This window comes from Monodon monoceros, unplaced genomic scaffold (assembly GCF_005190385.1).
Source record: "Monodon monoceros isolate NGI ecotype Baffin Bay Population unplaced genomic scaffold, NGI_Narwhal_1 Super_Scaffold_15, whole genome shotgun sequence".
Lineage (NCBI taxonomy): Eukaryota > Metazoa > Chordata > Mammalia > Artiodactyla > Monodontidae > Monodon > Monodon monoceros.
The window spans coordinates 40,959,388-40,982,296 of NW_021703771.1; the positions used below are offsets into that span (position 1 = coordinate 40,959,388).

Below are 22,909 nucleotides of genomic sequence, written 5' to 3' on the forward strand. Positions count from 1 at the left end.
CAGACACTATTAGAAAATTGAAGTTCATGTAGAATTAGTATCACATGGCTCAGCATTTGCCTTTTTTCCACTGTTGACTGGGACCTCTGTGGGAGTGAAGAGGGGAGCTAGAGTTGTAAGTAGTTTTTGTTAATACTTCACACCTAGGGAAAAACGTTGGTGGGAAGTGGTCAGAATGAGAGAAAATGATGTTTTAACCTTAAGGGAATGTTTAATCAGATTATTTCTTTAGCATTACTCAGAAAATGAACTTTTTTTTTTTTTTCTAGTCTGGGTGAAACACAAAACTTTATTAATAGCTGTTCTAAAAGGGAGGGGAAATAATTATGAAAGTATACTGAAGCTTCTTATAAAATATTTTTTGGTAAAATAGGTCCATGTTTCAGCACCCTCACTGGTGACAGTTACTGAAACAGCAGATGCATCTCATTAAAAGGCATTAGGCTACAGACTCTGAGGACAGAGTTAGAAGGGAGGCATTTCCATGCACAAAAGGGAACCAGAGATATGCTAAGTGCTTAAAACTAGTTTTGAGCTTGTTTTGGGCACTAGTATTGAATAACCATTTGCTAGTTTGGCTATGTCCAATTATAAAGAGGTTAAGAATGATTATTCTGTTGAGAATATTGTGTCTAGCTACATTGATGAGAAAGATAATATAAGTGGAAGTCCTGATAACACAGAACTTAGAAAAGGGAAAGTAATAGATAAGTTCATCAATGGCCACCCATGCAAGGGTAAGAAAATCCTAATTCTAAGGACTAGCTCTAGACTCCCAAACAAAAAAAGATCCACAGAAGTGCCGATTTATGGTGTCTCCACAGGGCTTAGGAGAAATAATGTGCAGCCATGATTTATATCTCTTTGATTACATATTTACCATATAATTTTCAGAAAACAAATCCCAATATTTGGAAGTACTGAATTCGGCAGTACCTAGACCTACTTCTGGCGCATAACCAGATGAGCTTTCTATCTTAAAGTTAATTTTTTTCTATTGAAAATATTGGCATTAAATTTTTTTAAAATATAAATATTTATTTTTGGCTGCGTTGAGTCTTCATTGCTGTGTGCAGGCTTTCTCTAGTTGCTGTGTGTGGGCTTCTCATTGTGGTGGCTTCTCTTGTTGCGGAGCACAGGCTCTAGGTGCATGGGCTTCAGTAGTTGTGGCACGCAGGTTTAGTTGCTCCGTAGCATGTGGGATCTTCCCGGACGAGGGCTCGAACCTGTGTCTCCTGCTTTGGCAGGCAGATTCTTAACTACTGTGCCACCAAGGAAGTCCTGGCATTAAGTTTTTAAAAAGTACTAAGAAAATTTTTGCTTTCCCGTTGGGAAGTCTTGGCTTCAAAATTAAGTATTATCTAAATGAATATGAACATGGATGAGAGCTAAACGTTTCCTAGACTACTTGCTCCCGTTTAAAAAAAAATCTTAAAGTTTTGGTTAGGGAATTGCAACATCAATTAGTATATAACGAGTTAAATTTACCTCATTAAAATTCAGAGAGGGTAGGGAGGATGTAACTAATGTAGGCTTATAAAACAGAAGTTCATTCTATTTATAGCAAGATAAAACCACACTGCTGTATTTCGTAGTTTATTCAGTTTTAATATGGTTTCCATTATTAACTTTTAAAACAATGATTTCCAGTTTAGAAAACAATGCACTGACCACATAATTCCTTTTTTATTTTATACAGTTATACAAATATTCTAAATACACATTTTGTGTTCAAGATGATGGCAAATAAGATTAACTGTACAGTACATAAGGAAAGAAAATATTTTAAGCATATTTAGAAGCAATAGAAATGTCTATACAAAACAAGCAAAAATGGAATAAAATTTTTTATTTTTAAAGTATTGCAACAGGCCCACAGGTTTGTAACAAAAAAGTCTTTGCACAGTTCCTCACAATGCCCCATTAATAGCTAAAGCAAGACAGCGGTTTTAGAAAATAATGTTTCAAAATGCTACACATGGTACTATTGTTTGCACAGTTTGATCAAAATAACAGCTCTACTCTGAGTCAAGCAAAACCTAGAGGAAATATACCAAACAACTTGAAAATCATTTGTATAAAATTCATTGCACATTATTTTACTTAGTTTGAAAAGTAAAAAAGTGTATTTACAAAATATTTCGCAGTCAAAATTATGAAGTGAATGGATATAACACGTCTTGATACAGACAGGTCAAGGAAAACACGAATGTTTTTTAAAGAGGTTTTCAGTGCTCCTTCCACAGGGAAGTAAACATGATCTACTCAAATGGATTTACAAGATGTTATGCATACCGTAGCAAATTCGACACCTGCATTATAAAACAATGTTGAAAAGGCAAAAGGATGAGGGGTTTGTACACTGTAAGAAGTGAGCTATTCAGAGATCAACAAGTACAATTTTTAACTCAGCATAAAAGTCTTCATAGTCTTCAGATAATAGACAGACAATGAACATACTTGACTCGATGAAAGTTGAAAAAGCACCATGCACAACAGTTTAGTGGTAAACACTGAAAAAAATAGCACCTGGAATTCTGTGATATTGACAATTTAAAACTGGTCTAGTAATTGCCGGAGATATGGTGCCTTGGATAATTCTCTATTTACTCGGGAGAGTTTGTAAAGTACTGGGCAGTTCAGAGAAACACACGGGATATGTCGATCAAGGCAACCTGTACAGTTCTTGCATATCTGAAAGTACAAGAGGAGTACATCAAATGATAGGAAAGTTTCTATCTAGATGTATAAACAACAAACTTTTATAATCCCTCCTTTATGACCCACCACAGATTACAGGCAGACATATGGCACATATTACAGAAAGTTTCATTAATTTTCATCTCTTTGAAGCATAGCCAACCCTAAGTTGACACATTTCTAAAGGATATTATTTCACAAACCACAGAGCACAAAATTCCCTAAGGATTCATTTCATCCCAAAGATCAACTTTCATTTATGGTAGAATCCTATTATATTAACATACACATAATAGGCTACCCAATTACCATTCAAAGACTGTCTCTTAAATGCGCTTATGTACACTATTTTTTCAAGTTACTCATATTAAACATTTTGTATGCCAATCATAAAAATGTTACCCACTTTCTTATTTCAGAAGAGAAAATGCCAGTATGGAAAAAAAAAAATCAAAGCATGTGAATTTGAAAGTAGTAGTGCAGACCAGTAGTTTCAACCCTGGCTACATACATGAGCCTAAAAATAGACTAATGCCTCAGCCCCATCCCAGACCAATGAATCAGGATCTCTGGGCATAAGAGCCTAAGAATCTGTACATTTTAGGGTTCTCAGGTGATTCTAATGTATAATGAGATCTCATCTAAAGGAAAATAATAAATCATAAGGCAATTTTTAAAGAGAAGCATTATAATATTTTACCCAGTGATCAGATTTTAATATGTAAAGTCTGAAGTTATACATACAGTTTAAAAAATTGATAAAACATGAAAAATGTTAAAGGCTACTAGTGAGGGCCCCAAGGGTCAAGAAAATATATGCTGATTTTTTATGTGAATAGCGTATCCAAGTGATTAAAAAAAGGGATAGCAAATAGCAGCTACCATACTAATCTTTTACGAGAGAAATCAGATCTGCTCTACTTAATTCTCTGATCTGTATCTAACAGCTTCTGTTTTAGAGGTCTCACAGGGCAAAAGATTTTTGTTCTTTGCGCCAGTATCTTCCAGTCAATTGAAAGGCCCATTTTTCTGAGCACGCTGGTTACTGTACCAGTATTATGATACTGCCACAAGCAAACTACTGAGAGCCCTGTGCTTCAGCATGCTCTCTTTAAGAGTAAGTGTGCTGCTGTTCTACTTTGAAGACTTTCACTAATTAGATCTCTGCCAAGAGATTCAAACCTACTCCCAAATACGGAATGTCTGCACTGCAGCTCTATGTACTGCAGCTACGTTCAGGTGCCAGGACAAACTGATAAATATTTATGCACTTGCTGTGCTTGCCTGATAAATAAACCAGGATGGAATTACTTGCCTCACTAAATTTAACTCCATGTTTAGTTTCAAGATCCTTTACTGGTGATTTAAACCCCGAGCAGCTTACGTTTAAAACTTTAAACACCACAACCTGGAAACTTACATTTTAGCAAACGTAAAACAAAAATGCTTTAATATTTATTGATTCTTTTTGCTATCCTTTGGCTTACTTTCTTGTTTTTTAAAAAATTTTCAGTCAGATGCTTAAGTTCATTTTTTAATGTTTATTATTAAAAGTGTTTGAATTTTCTTTGAGATCTGCTATGGTTGTCTAGAATTTATATGTGTTGTTTGTTTAACAGGGAGTGTTAAAATTTCCAAGTAGAAGGATCATTTTGTTTTCTGAGTTTATAATTAACTTACTAGCTTTATAGAATTGTATTGATAAAATGCTTGTAATATTTCAACTTTCTGAAGTTTATTAAGGTTTTCTTTATAGACTAAAATATGTTCAATTTTTTAACATTCCATAAACACTTGAAAAGAAGGTGTAGTCTCTAATGTTGGATAAGGTCTATCTTAAAATGTTGTGTAGATCTTTAATAATTGTACTGATTTCTGATCACTTGACTGGTCTTGGGCTGAGAGGTGTATCAAATCTATTACTAATGTTTCTGACAATTTCTCATTTTATCTCCTGTAATTTCTGCTTTATGAAAATTCCTACAGATTATTTAGTGCACAGGAGACACACATTTTAATCCTCTTAGGAAAAAAACAATCCTAAAGTTAAAATATCTCTTTAAAGATGATGAACCATCCTTATTTTAAACAGCGTTACTTTTAAAACTGCATTTTTATAAGAAATAAGACCTAATATTGAAGGAAGGTTGTGGTTAAATTGATGGCACCAACTAGCGTAGTGCATGTTGCTGGGGACAGAAGACAGTAAGGTCCAGGGAAGAGGCCACTCACAGCCTCTGACGTCAGTGGACGCTCTGGAGGTCCTGCCCATGTTTGCACCTTGTACTAGACGCCAACTAGGGAATTTTCTATGAGGGCTGGTTGCTGCCATTGGGGTAGTAACCTAAAAAAAACAGAAGCTGGGGTCACCCAGTGACTAGTGGTTGTACTAACCAGAACCACTAGTACAAAGTGGTACAAAAACTGGGACAGAGTGGCTGCAAATTGGTTGGCAATCACTCCAGTGACCTACTGCTGCTTTAACTGTGCATTCAGCAAGAAGCTGTTTCTTCATTTAATACATGTGTACGACCCACCATGGGCTGGACTCCGTGCTAGGCACAGCCAACTCAGCAAGGGAAAGGCAGGGCCTCTGCCCTCACTGGGCTCACTTTCTCTTCGGTGGGGAAGCTCAAGCTAGTGTTGAGAATGGACAGGATGGCGGGGGATCAGGGTAGGAGGCTGTTGCAGGAGTCTGGGGAGAGATAATGGTGGTTGGACTAGGATGGTAACATAAGGGAAGGAGAAAGTGAGCGTACTTAACTATTTAGGAGAGGGAAAAGCCACTTTATCATTTCAGTAAGCTAGGCTTCTGTGGTTGCATCAAAATAATCATACCTTGAGATCTTACTGTCCTTAATGAAATCTGTTTAATGCATTCTGGATGACTGGCTATACACTATACAACTTAAGAGTTTTCTGCCAGTGCAGAATAGCAGCTAGAATGGTGCAGAGGAAACAGTGTCTACTTTACCAGTCCTTAATCATCCTTCTATTCTAAAAGCCTAGTCTCTCGAGATGGTTTCTCTCCCTTTTCAACTGTGTGGCAGCTAGGTTGTCCTCCTAGGAGGTTGTGGATACTCTGACTTGGTTCAAAAGCCTTTTTACCTTGAGGGGCATGGTGTAGAACCTGGCCTTTACATAGGTGGTTGGATTACATTAGGCATATGAACAGACGAGCTGCCAGGAGTGGTCGTTTAGGAGAATTCACAATGATAGAGCTAGATAGGACCTAGGAAAGAGCATCAACCCACATTCTGAGAAAACTGGGGCCAGAGGACATGGCCAGTACTATGAAGTCCAGACTGGAATCCTGATGTTCTTACTATCAGCTTGATTCATTTTCCAATATATCACACTGCCTTTCAATTATTTGGTTGGTTTTAAAACACTCCAATAACCTTATATATTGGTCTTCTAAAGACAAAACAAACAAACTCCACCTCAAAATTGTTATTCTCTCGCCTGAAAGCTAAAATTGTAACTTGAAACATGATGCTATAAGAAGATATAATCAGTCCTTTAAGAAATATACTACTTTAAAAAAATGTGCTATAATATTTTTTCCTTTAGATTTAATTTTCTAACATATTTCAAGAGATTTCTATTGTTTATTTCTGCTGGAATTCCACATTTGAAAAATTATCTCTGCATTTTATGTCTGTATCCCATCTCGGCTGCTTATTACCAGTGGAACATGGGGCAAATTACTTAATCCCTCTGTGTCAGTTTACTCATCTGTAAGAGGGCCTAGAACAGCCAGCCTCTGGCAGATAGGAAGATTAAATCATGTTAACTGTTAATTTTCTATCTTGACTCTCAGAATTACAAACCTTCCAAGTTTACTAGCAATTCTCTAGGAAAACCAGATTTTTATGAGAATGTAAGTAGATATGGTAGACAAAGCAATTAGTACTTTTCTTTCTTTTTTAGAAATACTATTATAAAAGAAATTGGGTGGCTCGACATTGTAGTTCTATGGTTCTAACAAACATAATACACTATTCTATAAAAACAAAAACTAAATTATAAAACAAATTTAGCCATTTTTAATAGTTTAGTTCAATTATGATATTTTTAGGAAGTTTATTAACTTAGAATCCTTATTCCACTTTCACACCAGAGTTTCACACCTTACACTACACCTCCCTCAAGAGTTGACTACATTTCCCTGAAGAATCAGATTGCTTGGGATTCTGGGTCTTTTGAACAAGGTTGTACCTTTACAAGTTGCTCCTGCTGACGTTCCAACTCTCGAATTTCTTGGTTGAGGATGACTGCAACATGCTGAGGTTGGCTGCGACAGTTACTACAGATGCCGTGCTGAGTCAGGTCATCACACACAGGGCAGTGTAAGGTAGTAAAATATTGTGAGATAGTGCCTTTCCGCCCTTCAGGTTCACTTCGAGAGGAGCTGGTGGCTTTCTGGATCTATAAAAACAACAGTTCAGAAAAACATCAATTCAGAAATAAGTCTGAGCCAGCTTCATAGCAGAGTGGCTATTCTCATGCTAATTACAGGTTTACTAAGGCATTATTTCATTTGTTCAACAAATACTGAATAGCTACTATATGTCAGGCACTGGTCTAGACAATGGGGCTATAGAAAAGAACAAAGTCGTTCCTTTACACTTTAATATCATCAGATAATATTGTTTTGTTTTCGTTTTTTGGGAAAAAAAAAGTCTCAAGAGGCACAAACTTCCAGTTATAAAATAAGTAAGTAAGTCATTGGGATATAATATACAGAATAGGAAATATAGTCAATAATATTATAATAAATTTAAATGGTAACAGATAACTAGACTTTATCATGGTGATCATCTCATAATGTACATAAATGTCAAACCACTATGTCATACACTTGAAACTAATACCAGATTGTATGTCAATTATACTTCAATAAAAAAGAAAAATAGTCTCCTGTCACTTTTTTTTTTTTTTAATTTATTTATTTTTGGCTGCGTTGGGTCTTTGTTGCTGTGCACGGGCTTTCTCTAGTTGTGGTGAGCGGGGGCTACTCTTCGTTGCAGTGCGTGGGCTTCTTACTGCGGTGGCTTCTCTTGTTGTGGAGCACAGGCTCTAGGTGCTTAGGCTTCAGTAGTTCTGGTGCATGGGCTTGGTTGCTCCGCAGCGTGTGGGATCTTCCCGGACCAGGGATCAAACCCATGTCCCGTGCATTGGCAGGCGGATTCTCAACCACTGTGCCACCAGGGAAATCCCTGTCACTCAGTTTTCTGGTTGAGACATGTAGATGTATGAGATCATATGGGGCAGTGGAGATCACAGAGGACAGAGGAAGAAATCCAGGTTAAGAGTAGATACTGTTTAAGGCTGCGCAATTTGGGCCATGGCAGCAAGGTAAGTGGAAGGTTAAAAATAACTTGTTAGGCAGTAAGGTGCAAAATTCAAGCAAAAGTAAACCTGGAACGTTTCAAATGAAATTAGATACATGTTACCTAATCATTCCTCATTTGAAGTAATACTGGTTTCAGAGATGTCTTCTGATACTCTTTTTCACACTGAAGTAACATCATCTTACAATCATACCCTTGGTGTACTCCCTTGCTGTCTTATAAGTCACTCTGCATAAAAGTTATTAGGTCAGCCTTTTATAAATGCCATTGTTTTAACATTCTTGCTGGTGATGAAATGAAAAATAGTAATAGCTTTGTGGCATAGAGCCAGGACACAGCATTACAGATGTTGGCCAGCACAGATTCTCTGAAGCACAGCTTCAACCTCAGTTTCCCAGCTTATTCTTTTCCTTGAGGCCTTAAGTGCTCACTGAGAAAGTAAAAATAATTTAATTATCAACTTTTATCAGTTTTCCTGCATACCCTCAGCCTTTCATAGTCTGAGCAAATGACAGCAGATCTAATTCTAAACATCAGATAACAACTGCTACTCTCCTAGAGTAATGTATCCCAGATTATTACAGAACCACAAATCGTTCCTTCAGGCTTCTAATGGGTAAACTAAGAAAAAAAGAGTTCAAGCAAAACTCCCTTTGGTAAGATTCCACATTACATGTTTTACTTTAGTAAAGTGCTATTTTAACATTATTTCCTTAGTCTGGTTTCTGCAGGACTATGTCTAGCTACTACATCCTATACATTTCTTAGACTATGTCTAGCTACTACATCCTATACATTTCTTAAACACCCATTTTGAAGGGATTTTCTGCTCTCCTTTGTTCAATTTTTTTTTTTTTTGCGGTATGCAGGCCTCTCACTGTTGTGGCCTCTCCTGTTGCGAAGCACAGGCTCCGGGCACGCAGGCTGAGCGGCCATAGCTCACGGGCCCAGCCGCTCCGCAGCATGTGGGATCTTCCCGGACTGGGGCACAAACCCGCATCCCCTGCATCGGCAGGTGGACTCTCAACCACTGCGCCACCAGGGAAGCCCCTCCTTTGTTTAATTTTTATTAGCTGCTTTGAGTTATAGTTAAGTGTTTACCATTGATGTAGTTTTGGATTTAATCTTCTATAATTTGGCCAATCTGACAGAAGCTGGGAAGGTGTTTGTAGAAAACTAAACCAGAAAAATGTAGCACCTTTGTTGATATAGGATAATAAAGCATTTGCTTTGCTCTGATAGCATGTAAATAAAATCTTTAGTTCTACTGAAAATTTTAAGTGAATTCTCTCTTTTAGAGTCATAGCACAGGTACTATTTAGTAGGCTTACCCTTGGTAATTCATGATACCAGTTGAAGACATCAATACCAATAAGTGAGAAGATTCTTGCCAGGGGTGGAAGGATTTGCTTGGTGATATAGTAAGTGGCATTCAGTCTCAGAGTCGGGTCCTGCAGGACTTCCACTGGGCGCCTTACCAGCTGGATAAGTGGTACTCCAGGGGTCCCATAAATGATGACATATGGCACTCGTTCCCCAACTCGAGGCTCAGAGCGCCGATCATAAGTAAGCATTTTCCTATTTAAATCCAAATAAAATAGTCACTCAAAGACTGTCATGGAAGGCATCTTTCCAGAAAATTAAATGAGAATTAAACAATAATGAAACAATGAGAAATCAACAAGGGGAACCTTCAAGTAACTTTTTTGACAACTGTATACACTTCACTTAGTTGGCACCAAGTGGATATGCTGTGAGAGTTTAATAAAACTTACTTTGTAAATCACTGTTACATGGAGAACAATATGAATTGGCAGATATCAACTACCTTAAATTGTTTTCTATCCCCTAAGAATTAACTATTGTAAATCTAATAATGGAAGATAAAATTTAGCTGATTAGATGATCTGATTCTAGAATGATACCATCTCAGTGCTTTGGTAAATGAAAATTAAGGACCACCTAGTGATTCTGATATGGGAAAAACAATCAATTCCAGCTCTGTATCAGATTACAATTTCACTAAATTTAGTTTCTGCAGGGAAGACCAGAAGAGGAGCTCTTTCTTCTTCTTTAGAACTTGCAACGTATGGGGGTCACCCACTCACTTTAGTAAGGCTTCACATGGGCAGGGGAATAGACAATTGTGTATCTGTGCCTGCAGACTGGGTGTCTTTTAATCTACTCCAAACCATTCCAAATCCCAGGACTACACTTACTAGGTATTGGGGGTTGTGCTGTTGTGCACATCATTACCTTGTAAGTTCCAGGGCTGGCACACACGCGCCAGGTTTGTAAGAGGCACTTCCTCTGTATTCCTTTGCAAAGATAAAATCTTGTATGCTGGCCTTTCCTTCCAGAAGCTTCATACATTGTCGTTGAACATACTGTTTAATTAAACTTATATCTCTTGTTTCAAATAGCAGCTTCAGAGAACGCTCAAGTATCTTTAAAAAAAAATGGATATGCTCATAAGGATAAAATATCCCCCAATATATTTCATCATTGCTGTTATACTTCCAATTACGTTAATTACTGAAACTTGCTGATCTGTCTGAACAATCTGCTATTTACAATGACTAGATAATAAAAATTATTGAAACTGGAAAATATTTTGGAGACTTTATTTAACTTGTGATTTCTAAAAATAGAGTATTATGTAGTTTGAGGAAAATCATATCGGGATGACATGCAGATGAAACATTTGCTGTGTGTGATGAGCAACACGAAACATTTAAGTTGTCTTAAATAGCCAAGAACACTCCAGGCACAAAAAGCCAGACATCATTTCATGTATTAACTCTATTATAGAAAGGGCTGGATTCAGGTGGACAGAGAGAAGTTTAAACATAACCAAGCAGTGAAATAAAGTTAAACATCACCAAGCAGTGAAATAAAGTCAGTCTTTTTGCCTTTTTATAGTGTCAGTAAATATATACTAACTGTGATAGAATTTTCTGTGCTGGAGTATTTCTACTAGAAAATGACTGACATGCAGTAGATTAATGCAGTGGAATGAATTTAAATTAGTTCCAGGTGAAAGCTCTGTATCTTATTCTGAGTACTGGAATCCATACATATTTATAGAAGAAGTTGCTAACTTAGCCAAGGCACCATTCTTCCCTCACAGGAAGAATGCACTGGATATCATTTCCAGAAACTAGTATTAAAAAAAAAAAAATCTCAAATTTACATAATATTATATGTGACATAATAGGTTGCTATCAATCTATTATGCTTTTAATGCTCTCGTAAAACTCAGTGTATAGAGTGCTATTCCATTTATACCATTTATTTTTGGTTTGTTATAGAAGGAATCTGGGCCTGAATAAAGAAAAAATAAATATGAGATACTATGGTTGAGAAATTTAGGTAATTTATATTACCATTGTTCAGAAATCTCCCTAACTTGTATTTGGTAACCCAAGTAAACAGAATTTCAGTTAATCTAGGATGGATTACATTACTTATGAAATTTCTTTGTTCAGTTTCCCTTCTTTATCCTGCTCCATAGCTTTTGGGTGTTGCCATATATCATCTCTAGGTGATTAGGCAGGAAATTTTTATCAAGTTCAAGTGTTGTTTTTTAGCAATTGTGATAAAAGGTAAGGTGTGGGAGAAGTCAGAAACTAAGGCCTTAAATAAGTTGTTTTCATTAGAAATGAAGTTCTCAAAAAATCATACAGTTCCTCTTATAGTTATACATAGTCATATAGGCTATATAGTTCCTCCACCTAGATATGTGCTTAAGGATTTGTACCGGATTCTTTAGCCACTTAATTTCTTTTTTAAAATTATTATTATTTGGCTGCATTGGGTCTTCGTTGCTGCGCGTGGGCTTTTCTCTAGTTGCAGCGAACGGGGGCTACTCTTCGTTGTGTGCGAGCTTCTCATTGCAGTGGCTTCTCTTGTTGCAGAGCATGGGCTCTAGGTGCATGGGCTAAAGCAGTTGCAGCACGCAGGCTTGGGAGTTGCGGCATGCGGGGTCCTAGAGCATGCAGGCTCAGTAGTTGTGGCACATGGGCTCTAGGGAGCATGGGCTTCAGTAGTTGTGGCATGTGGGCTCAGTAGTTGTGGCTCTCAGGCTCTAGAACGCAGGCTCAGTAGTTGTGGCGCATGGGCTTAGTTGCTCCGCGGTATGTGGGATCTTCCCAGACCAGGGATCGAATCGTGTCCCCTGCATTGGCAGGCGGATTCTTAACCACTGTGCCAGCAGGAAAGTCCTAGCCACTTATTTCTTAAAGATGACAACAAGATAGATAAAACTTACCTTAGAAACAGCAGGGCAGGAATCTCTTCTGACTGTTTCTATTCCTTTTGCATCAAATACTGGGTCCTTTTGATCCAATGTTTCATACATGTAACCCACATACCTCTTTTTTGTTTGTAAGACACAGGGCAAATATACCTGTGATGAAATTAATAAAATATCTATCAATAACCATTTTTTTCCAACCATGAATATCTTATTTTTATATGCCTTTTTCTCTCTTTAACCAGATGTCAATTATAAAAAATTCTAAATGTGGCTTAGGGCCCAACGAATACAAAATGAGACAACACTTGCAGGTAAAAACACACAAAGTGAGTTGTTCTACTTCCTCACCACACACCCACTCCTTTACTTGCACTATCAATTTTGCTCCTTCCTCAGCTGATACTGCTCTCTCAAAGTCTTCAATCATATCTTTTTAAACAATTTAAAAAATGACTTTAAGTAACACCTACTATATGGTACAAATTAAAAAGTTATAAGAGAATATACAATGAAAAGTCTACCTTCCCCTCCACAGAGGCATCCTGTTATTGATTTCCTGTATATTCTTCCAGAAATATTCTATCTAAGTACATGTACTTATATACATAAGGGTAGCTTACCTTCCACATCACTCTGTACTTTGCTTATTTCATTTAATAACTTATCTTGGAGAGCATTCCATCCTGTACAAGAAAGCTCATTTTGTTTTGTAGCTACATAGCAGTCCACTTTATGAGGCTATAATAATTTTTGTAACCAGTTACCTACTATGGGTTATTTAGGATGTTTCCAATCTTTTGGAGTTACAAATAGTGTTCCAGTGAACAACCGTGCATGGATAAATCTGCAGGATAAATACCTTGAATTGGAATTCCTGGATGAATGGGTGTGTGTCCCCACCCCTTTTCCACATTGGTCCTTTCCTCTGCCCCAAAGCTGTATCAGTAATCACACTAAACGTAAGTGGTGTAAAAAGTGTAAAAATGGTGTAGAAAGTGTAAAAATTGGTGTAAAAAATGTAACTTGTAAAAGGAGAAATGATCAGATTAGATCCCATCAAAAAGATACAACAATATGCTTTCTACTAGAAATCCACTTTAAATATAAGGACATAGAAAGTTTATAAAAAAGATACACTTGTTAAATACTAATCAAAACAAAGCTGTTGTGGCTATATTAATATCAGAAAAAGTAGATTTCCAGATAAGGAATATTATCAAAGATAAAAGTATCAATTTGTCAAGAAGATACATAACCATAAATGTATATGCACCTAATAAGAAAACTTCAAAATGCATGAAATAGAAACTGGCAGAACTAAAAGGAGGAAACAGGCAAATCTATGATTATACTTGGAGACTTTAGCACCTCTCTTCTAGAAATTGACAGAGAATCAGTAAGATTGTTGTTGGCTTCAACAACACTATCAGTTAACCTAAGTGACATTATAGAACATTCCACCCAATAACCAGAATACACAGGGATTTTCAAGGTCATATGGGAACATTCACTAAGAGACCATATGCTAGACCAAACAACGAACTGTAACAAGCTTAAAAGCATTGAAATTATATAGACTATGTTCTTTGACCACAGTGGAATTAAAATTAATAACAAAAAGATGTCTGGAATATCCTTAAAAATTTGGAACTTAACACACTTCTAAATAACCTACAGGTCATTATCACTGAAGTAAATGAATAATAATAAAAGCACAAGATATCAAAATTTGAAACTAAAGTAGTGTTTTGAGAGAAATTTGTTACTGTTAAACGCTTATATTAAAATTTTTTGTTTAAAATCAATGATTCAAGTTTCTAAATTAAGACAGGAAAAGAGAAGCAAACTAAACCCTAAGTTAAGTGTAAGGAAGGAGATAATAAAGAGTGGAAATTAATGATACAGTTCTTCAGAAAGTTCTGTAAATGGATAAACCACTAGCTAGAATGATCAAGGGGGAAAAAAATGGAAAAACAAATTATCAAAAGTGAAAGGGATGTTACTAAAGATTTTACAGATATCAAAATCACAATAAGGAAGTATAAATAGTTCACGCCAATAAATTTGACAACTTAGGAGAAATGGACAAACTCCTTGACAATCACAAGTCTTAAAACTGACATGAGAAGAAAACCTGAATAATATATATTAAAGATATTTAATTTGTAATTGAAAATCCTTTCCCCGCCATAAAATTTCAGGACTAGATTGCTTCACTGATGAATTTTATCAATCATTTAAGAAAAAATTTTACACACTTTTTCTTTCAGAAAGTAGAACAGGAAACACTTCCAACTCATTTTATGAGGTCAGATTTTTTTTCCTGTCCCCAAACCAGACAAAGACAATAAAAGAAAAAAACCAAAAAAACTACAGACTGATATTCATGAACATATGCATCACGATTCTTAACAAATGTCTGTTTTCTTTGAGAAGTTTTGCAGTTTTTGCTTTTATGTTTAGGCCTGTGATCTATCTCAGGTAAATTTTCACGTCTGGTGTTACATGCTCTTCACTTTGCCAGATAGGTTGAGTGTCCACAGCATCACACACATACTTCTAGAATAGCGCTCATCATCGCTCTGTTTTCTAATTTTTCTTCCCTCTCTCCCTGCAATTAGAATGCTCACTCTTCAGGGCAGATACAGTATCCAAGTCTTCTCTGATCGCTTCTAGCACAATTCTTGCTTCAGAGTAGGTGCATGATAAACGTTTGGGAGTCATGTTTGATTCTCTTCTCCCTTTTTTATCTTTTCCACACCTGCTCTCCTAAATCAACCACTTTTAACTCCTGCCCATCCTTCTTTCCATTTTATCTTGAATTGTTTATTTTCGCTAGTTTATCTCACTACTTCAGGATATACAGGTTGCAAAAGGCATCCTGTCTTGAGATTCTCCTCTTTCCAATCCATCTCCACACCACTGTGAGGCCAGTCCTCCCCAAAAAGGTCTGTCATGCTTTTGTTTGATAAACTTTCCTGAATAAAGTTTAAACACTTCAGCTTGGCATTCAAGACACTCTATAATCTGGTCTTAACTTTATTTTTCCAGACTTCTCTCCTGCTACTCTGTATTACCATGTTGTGCGTTTCCTACTCCATATCCTTCTATATACCACTTTCTTCTGTGCAGAATGACTGCAGCACCGTGGCTGCCTATTGAAATTCTAACCATTTTCTGAGACAGAATGCAATGTATACCTCCTACATGGAGTCTCCCCATCCAGCCTAGGAGGACACAATACCTTTTCTTTGCACTCTTACAGTGCTTAGGGAGACTGCTTCCTAAGTTTACAATGAAAGATCATTTACATACATTTCTAATCCTTCCTTTTAGATTATTGGCTCTTAGAGGGCAGGACTGTGTCTCATGCTTCTTTGCATTCCACACCTCTCCTAGCTCAGTACGTTTTATACAGAAAGAACTAAATGCATATTTCATATCCAAAGTAAAGTGAAAACAGTCGAAGGTCCTGTGGCAGACTGCATTCTCCAAAGAAATAATATCTTCTATCCCACATAGCCTTCTCACAATGTGACTCTGACATTTTTCCCATTAAGAGATGGGGACCTATGTTCCCTCTCAAATCTAGACAGGCTATGATGCTATATGATTTTAAGACTAGGTCATAAAAAGCAAAATGGCTTTCATCTGGTTCTCTTTGGGATGTTCATTCCTAGAACTCAGCTATCATGCTGTGAGGAAGAACAAGTAGTCCCAGGGAAAGGCCAAGTGTAGGTGTTCCAGCTCACAGCCCCACCTGGTGTCCCAAATGGCAGCCAGCATCAACCCCCAGACATGAGAGTGAGCAAGCTTCAGGTGATTTCAGTCCTTAGCTGTCAGCTAAGGACCTAAACGTTGTGGAGCAGAGACATGCCATCCCAGCTGCAACCTTCATGAATTCCTGACCCATAAAAATCTGTAAGCTCAATAAAATGGTGCTTGTTTTACACCATTAGGTTTGGGGTTACACAGCGATAGTTAACTGGAATAGTCTTTTCATTTCTTTATATAAGACATTACAAAAAAAATTGAGAAAATTATACAAAAATAAGGGAAAAATACTTTCACAGACCCATATACCATTACAAAATCTGAAAATGTATTGAAAAAGTCAGAAATCTACAGAAGGTATGTGAATTTTATATGTGGTTAGTAGTATTACATTTCTCTTACCTTTTCAAACTTCAATTTCACTGGTTTAGGATTGGTAGCAGTTACAGCTTCAGCAATTTCCTGACCAATCTTAAAAGACTGCTCCTTAGTGGCTCCTTTCAGTAGCACAAACATACTAAGAGGATTAAAAATAAAGTAGGGTAATGAGGAAGGCATTGTAACAAAAAAAAATCTCATCAATAGTAACTTTCCTGGATAATACTCTAAAACCAAGGAAAACCTTTTTTTCCCCCTTACTCTTCCTTATTAAGTTGCTCCCTACCTGAGTTTTCTTGTTTTGTCACACTTTCCTGTGTGCTCACGGTATATCTTGTTACAGATCTTTAAGACATCTAATGTTTCTAGTTTAGCTACACACAGAACAGCTGTCACAGCTGGCAAGAAGGTCTTGGGTCATTCCTATACATTTACAGCTTTCCATGACACACAATTATGTCAGTCACAAAATAAAAGATGATGACTATAAAGAAATGGAAAATTTACTTGTGATATGGGAGGGAATTTCCTTCCAGAACCACCCAACTTAGAAAAGAACACATGTATATTTTGTAAAATATGTTCATTGAAGAAGTTAGAAAACACAAAAAGGCACAAAGAAAACAGCCATTTATAATCTCACCATTCAGAAAAGACACTAGAAGACTTTTGTGTACATCTGTAAATCTTTTCTCATTTGGGATCACAGATCACACAGTTTGATAACTTTCTCCTTTCATTTAATGGTATATTGTGAACATTTTCCCATGTCACTTCTTTTACATTATTTTAACAGTTGTACTGTATTTCAATGTATGGATATAGTATAATTTAACCAAACCCCTACCACTGGAAATCTAAGTCATTAAATTTTTTTTCTAATATTTAATATATAATAATAACTTGGCAAGCTATGTCCTTAGAATAAATTCCTAGAAGAGGAATTTCTAGATAAGTGGTATATACTAAAAATATTTTTTGAAAGATAATGTGAAACTGAAGTCCAGAAAGATATTTCTGACATACAATCCCACCATCAGTATATGCAGGTCAAGAGGGAAGGATTTCTAATACGGATAAAAAAAAAATCTAATATAAAAAATAACTGATAAAAGTACTGGGCATTTTTTCCTAATATAATCCAGCTAACTGTAATAGCACTTTACATTTCAGTATATACCACAATCTGAGACCAAAAGAAGTAATGGCGAATAAATATACTTAAAGAATAGAGATTATAAAGCTGATCTTCATTTATAACTTTAGTGGAAAGACATTAAATAGTAGAAATGAATACTATCTTGAAACATGGACTTTAAGATTCTTGGAGCCACATAAACCAATCTTATTATTTCTTAAATGCTTTTATATTGGACTTTCAGTCTCATTTGGATGGTTTTTTTTGAAAAGCTCTTTCTCTGCCAATATTGCAGATAGTACTTGTGTTAGAGTTTGATCTGAAAAGCTTAAGGAGTATATATTTAATATTACTTAAGGCCTTGAAAATAAAAATTTATCAATCTGAATTAATTTTAACATAACGCACAACAAATAGGCCTTAGATAGCTAATTATACTTTTAAGCTAGGCTATATTCTGAACCACCTAAAGCTTTTTATAATATTTTCTTTCTAGGCCCATCTGATGCTCATTATACCAGTATAGCCTTTAAAAAAAATAGATTACAAAATTTCCTTTTTCAAAGAATCAACTTCATTGGGATATAATTTGCATATAATAAAATGAATACATTCTAAGTGTACAGTTCCATAAATGTTGACAAACGTATAGGCTTGCTATGGGCTGAACTGTGCCCCTTAAATTCATACGCTGAAAACCTTAACCCCCATTGTGAATGTGACTGTATTTGGAGATAGGGCCTTTAAAGAAATGATTAAGTTAAAATGACGCTCTAATTTAGGTGGTTAGGGTGAGCCTAATCTGGTGTCTTTATAAGAGGAAATTACACAAAGAAACACCAAGAATGTACATGAACAGAAGAAAGATCATGTGAGGACAAAGTGAGGAGGTGGCTACCTGCAAGCCAAGGAGAGAGGCTTCAGGAGAAACCACAGCTACTGGCTAATGCCTTGATCTTGGACTTCAAACCTCCAGAACTGTGAGAAAATAAATTTGTGCTTAAGCCACCAAATCTGTGACAGCCCTAGAAAATTAATATATTTGTGTAACTACCACCGGAATCAAGATATAGGGACATTTTCATGACCCCATAAAGTTCCCTTGTACTCCTTTGCAATAATTCTCCACTCCACTCCCAGCAACACATGACCAGCTTTCAATTACTATAGATTAGTTTTGTCTTTCAAGAATTTTATATAATATACAGTACATACTTATGTCTGGCTTCTTTCACTCAGCATATTTTTGAGATACACCCATGTTGCTAAAGTAGCAGTAACTGGTTCCTTTTTATTGCTGAATAGTACTCCATTGTATGGATATGCTACATTTGTTCATCCATTCATCTGCTGATGAACATTTGGACTGTTTGCAGTTTGGGACTATCAAGAATAAAACTGCAATGAAGAGGTGCATCAAGTCTTTGTGTGGACCTAAGTTTTCATTTCTCTTAGGTAAATACCAAGGAGTAGGATTGTTGAGTCATGCTAAGGGGGTATGTTTAACTTTAGATGTAAATGCCAAACTTAAAAAACAAAGATTATTATGCTTAAAATGTTCAGATGCAATAATGAATTGAAGTCTTTCTACACACATTTCTATAAAGCTCTAGAACAGAGGAACTAAGCTATGGTAATAGAAATCAGGTAAGTGGTTGCCTGGGGGTAGGGGATGAAAGTGAGGGACTGACTGCAAAGGAGCATGGCAGAGCTTTCTACAGTGATAGAAACTTTCTATATCTTGACTGGGGTGGCAGCTGATTACATGGGTCTATACATTTTGTATATTGAACTATGTACATTTTTGTTAAAAATTATACCTTGATAAAGTTGATAAAAAATTAAAGGAACACATACTTTACATCTTAAAAGTTATTATAGGGTATATATTTGAGATTTTACCTAGTAGTGTTAGGGGTTTTACTTGAGTTCATCTGTGCTGTTTTGGCTAGTTTTAGTTGGAGCTAAGCTTCAAGAGAGCTGACCAGGATTAATGGAAATTTTGGGTCACTTAACAGAATGTAGGTGACCAGCCTGCAAAGAGAAAGACTGTTTTATAAGTTTCTAGGGAATTCCCTCGTGGTCCAGTTGGTTAGGACTCCATGCTTTCACTGCCAAGGGAGTGGGTTCAGTCCCTGGTCCGGGAATTAAGATCCTGTAAGCTGTGTGGCACAGCCAAAAAAAAAAAAAAAGTTTCTATTTGTCTGTTACTGGTGCGTTTAATGTAGTTAATTAATGTTTATCTTTGGTTGATAAATCACATTTAAAGCAGTGATTTTCATTTCACATGGGGTGGGGAGTTAAGCGAGGATATTAGAATCACCTAGGAGGCTTTTCTCAATTATACTCAGATGAATTTCCCAAGAGATTTTTGTTCTAGTTCCCCACCGCCCTTCTGCTGCCCCGGCAGTATGTGTGTTGTCAAACGTCCTTCCCTACCCTGCCTAAGAATCACTACTACAGAGAGCTTCAATAACTGATGGGAGTAGGTCTATCCCACTAGGGTGGGATAAGTATTATTATTTTTTGGATAAATATTATCGATAACCACTATTATATAGAATTGTTTGAACCACTACAATATAAAGATATTCAGGGTGTTTACATTTATACCGTCTAAATGGACAATAATGCATAACTGCTCTAGAGAGAGAAACACCCTTCTAACAGAGTAATTTTGATGCTTTGTTAACCAATCTCCCTTAGCTAGACTCCAAGATTCATAAAGTCAGCAGTCCTGAAACTAGAGGGAGGCAATGGTCATTCTTCATCATGTATCAGATTTCCTTCATTCTGATGATAGCCTCAGGGAGGCTAAGTGACTTTCTTTTTTTTTTTTTGCAGTACGCGGGCCTCCCACTGTTGCGGCCTCTCCTGTTGCGGAGCACAGGCTCCGGACACGCAGGTTCAGCGGCCATGGCTCACGGGCCCAGCCGCTCCGCAGCATGTGGGATTCTTCCGGACCGGGGCACGAACCCGTGTCCCCTGCATCAACAGGCGGACTCTCAACCACTGCACCACCAGGGAAGCCCTAAGCGACTTTTTTGATGGCCATGCAATCAGCTAGGAGCACAGCTAGAAAGAGAATCCAGATCTCACTCTTGGTTAAGAACTCTTTCCCTCCACCAAGCATACATTTATTATCCCTAGGGCAGTGCTTCTCAGTATGTTATCATTATTGTCCTCCCCCAAAAAAAGTTAAAAGTAAATTTAACAAGAGAAAGTAATTACTAAGGATTAAAATGTTGTTGGGTAGGGTTGAGCTTTGTGGGGCCAAAACCCACTGTACTTCTTTGCTCCTCGAGGACCAACTTGTGCACTACTGGGCAGTATTATTACCATTGAGAATGCATGCCCTAGAGTGAACTGCCCTCATACAGTGTATTTCAGTAAACATTTGTTGAATGAATCAGATGGTGAATGGTAGTCAAAAGCTCTAATGATACTGCAGGGAATTCCCTGGCGGTCCAGTGGTTAGGACTCGGCGCTCTCACCGCCCAGGGCCCGGGTTCGATCCCTGGCCGGGGAACTAAAATCCCACAAGTCGGGCAGTGCAGCCAAAAAAAAAAGATACTGCAAATCTGCAAATATAATTTCTTTCTTTCTTTTTCTTCTTTTCTCTCTCTCTCTCTCTCTCTCCCTCCCTTTCTTTCTATCTATCTATCCATCTATCCCGTGCTGTGTGGCACATGGGATCTTAGCTCCCCAACCAGGGATCGAACCTGTGCCCCCTGCATTGGGAGTGCAGAGTCTTAACCACCGGACTACCAGGGAAGTTCCTACACTTTTGATTAGAATAATAAAAACCTGTGATGTCTTATGTAGAGAGATACCAATTTATGGCTCCACTGCTAACTAGTTGGGCAATCTTAGACAAATTTCTTATTCCAGGGGAATCTGCTCTTAAGTAGCATCTGAGAATGTGCCCCCTAGGGTTTTCTCCCGACCCTTTTAGGTCATGAAAACTCCTGACCTAAAAGTCCTCTTCCAGGGCTTCCCTGGTGGCGCAGTGGTTGAGAGTCCGCCTGCTGATGCAAGGGACACGGGTTCGTGCCCCAGTCCGGGAAGATCCCACATGCCGCAGAGCGGCTGGGCCCATGAGCCATGGCCGCTGAGCCTGCGCGTCCGGAGCCTGTGCTCCGCAACGGGAGAGGCCACAACAGTGAGAGGCCCGCATACCGCAAAAAAAAAAAAAAAAAAAGTCCTCTTCCAGCTCTGACATTCTAGGTCTGTGTTTTTTGGTTTGTTTGAATGCCTAAAAATCTTACAGTCAGAATCATGCCAACTTCCGCTTCTGGGTGCGTGTTGTCAACTACTGACGTGTTTAAACCCTGAATTAAACTCAACAATTTAAAGTTTAACTTTCTCCTCTTCCCTAAATATTTTGTGAGGAGCTCTGCTAACAAGGTGAAAAACTATGTTCCAGTAATTTTATTTTGCTAGACTATTCAGCAGAAGTGGTTTTACAGAGCAGTGAAATACCCAAAGTCAAAGTGAGGGGTGGCTTTTGACGGGGAACAGTAGAGACTATGGATAACTGGGGCCTGGATAACTTGAAACTATCCCCACCTGCTGATAATGAAACAGCTGCTATAGGAGGAAAGGTCTCATTCAGCATTAATATGATCATGCTGATTGTATATGCATTAAAAAACTGGAGAAGATTAAATGCTGTTTAAAGATTACCTAGAAGCTATTTTTAGTGATTAGAAGCATTATCTCTGCTTGCTCCACTGCACTGTAAAGTGATCAGAGCTCCTGAGGCAAGTGCTCTTAGAATGATCGCACTGTGACTCTAAGCCTTCAATATGAAAAAAATTTCAGACTCTAAGAAATTTGCATAATACCTATATTCTAGAAAAATTTTAGAAAAATTTTAATAAGTCGTATAAATAAGATGTTACATAAATAACTGGGCCCTGAAAAATATCAAAGCAAGCAAGCAGGCTGAGGTTATTCAGGATTCAAAGGCATTTCTATCCTTTGGATAGAATGGGCTTCAGGATGATGGGCTTCAGGAAGTCTGTGAGCCTCTGGAATCAAATGGAAAATGTATCTGGAATCTGCACTGTTTATAGAAGAAGGTCAACAGATTTTGGGGCCCAGTGAAAAGTTAACCACTCACATCTTTGGCAACTGTGGTTCAAAAACAGTTTGATTATTTTAAGATATATATTTAAATTCAGAGAGCTGCAGCTATCTGAGGGATTCTTCACATTAAAAGCTGTTTCTTTAAACAGATTAGACTCCTGTGTATGCAGTTTTTACAGATCCCTATCTACTTGGCTACCTGGAGGGATGCCT

General features: G+C 37.3%; 1 protein-coding gene and 1 non-coding gene across 5 annotated transcripts in view; one reads left to right on the forward strand and one right to left on the reverse strand.

Moving 5' to 3' along the window:
* Positions 1–1,585: 1,585 nt before the first annotated feature.
* Positions 1,586–22,909, reverse strand: part of REV3L (REV3 like, DNA directed polymerase zeta catalytic subunit) — a 186,191-nt gene continuing 164,867 nt past the window's right edge. For 2 of the 4 annotated variants that reach the window (XM_029223582.1, XM_029223584.1), the window contains 6 exons: positions 16,492–16,606; positions 12,328–12,465; positions 10,314–10,504; positions 9,389–9,635; positions 6,922–7,131; positions 1,586–2,694 (listed from right to left, as the gene is read on the reverse strand). In XM_029223582.1, coding sequence (XP_029079415.1) covers positions 2,554–2,694; positions 6,922–7,131; positions 9,389–9,635; positions 10,314–10,504; positions 12,328–12,465; positions 16,492–16,606 — 1,042 coding nt within the window. In that variant the 3' untranslated portion in view covers positions 1,586–2,553. The remainder of the gene's footprint in view (positions 2,695–6,921; positions 7,132–9,388; positions 9,636–10,313; positions 10,505–12,327; positions 12,466–16,491; positions 16,607–22,909) is intronic. The other 2 variants (XM_029223581.1, XM_029223583.1) reach the window with 1 other exon arrangement.
* Positions 21,062–21,134, forward strand: TRNAE-CUC. The gene has a single exon. It is a non-coding gene; the product is annotated as a tRNA-Glu (tRNA).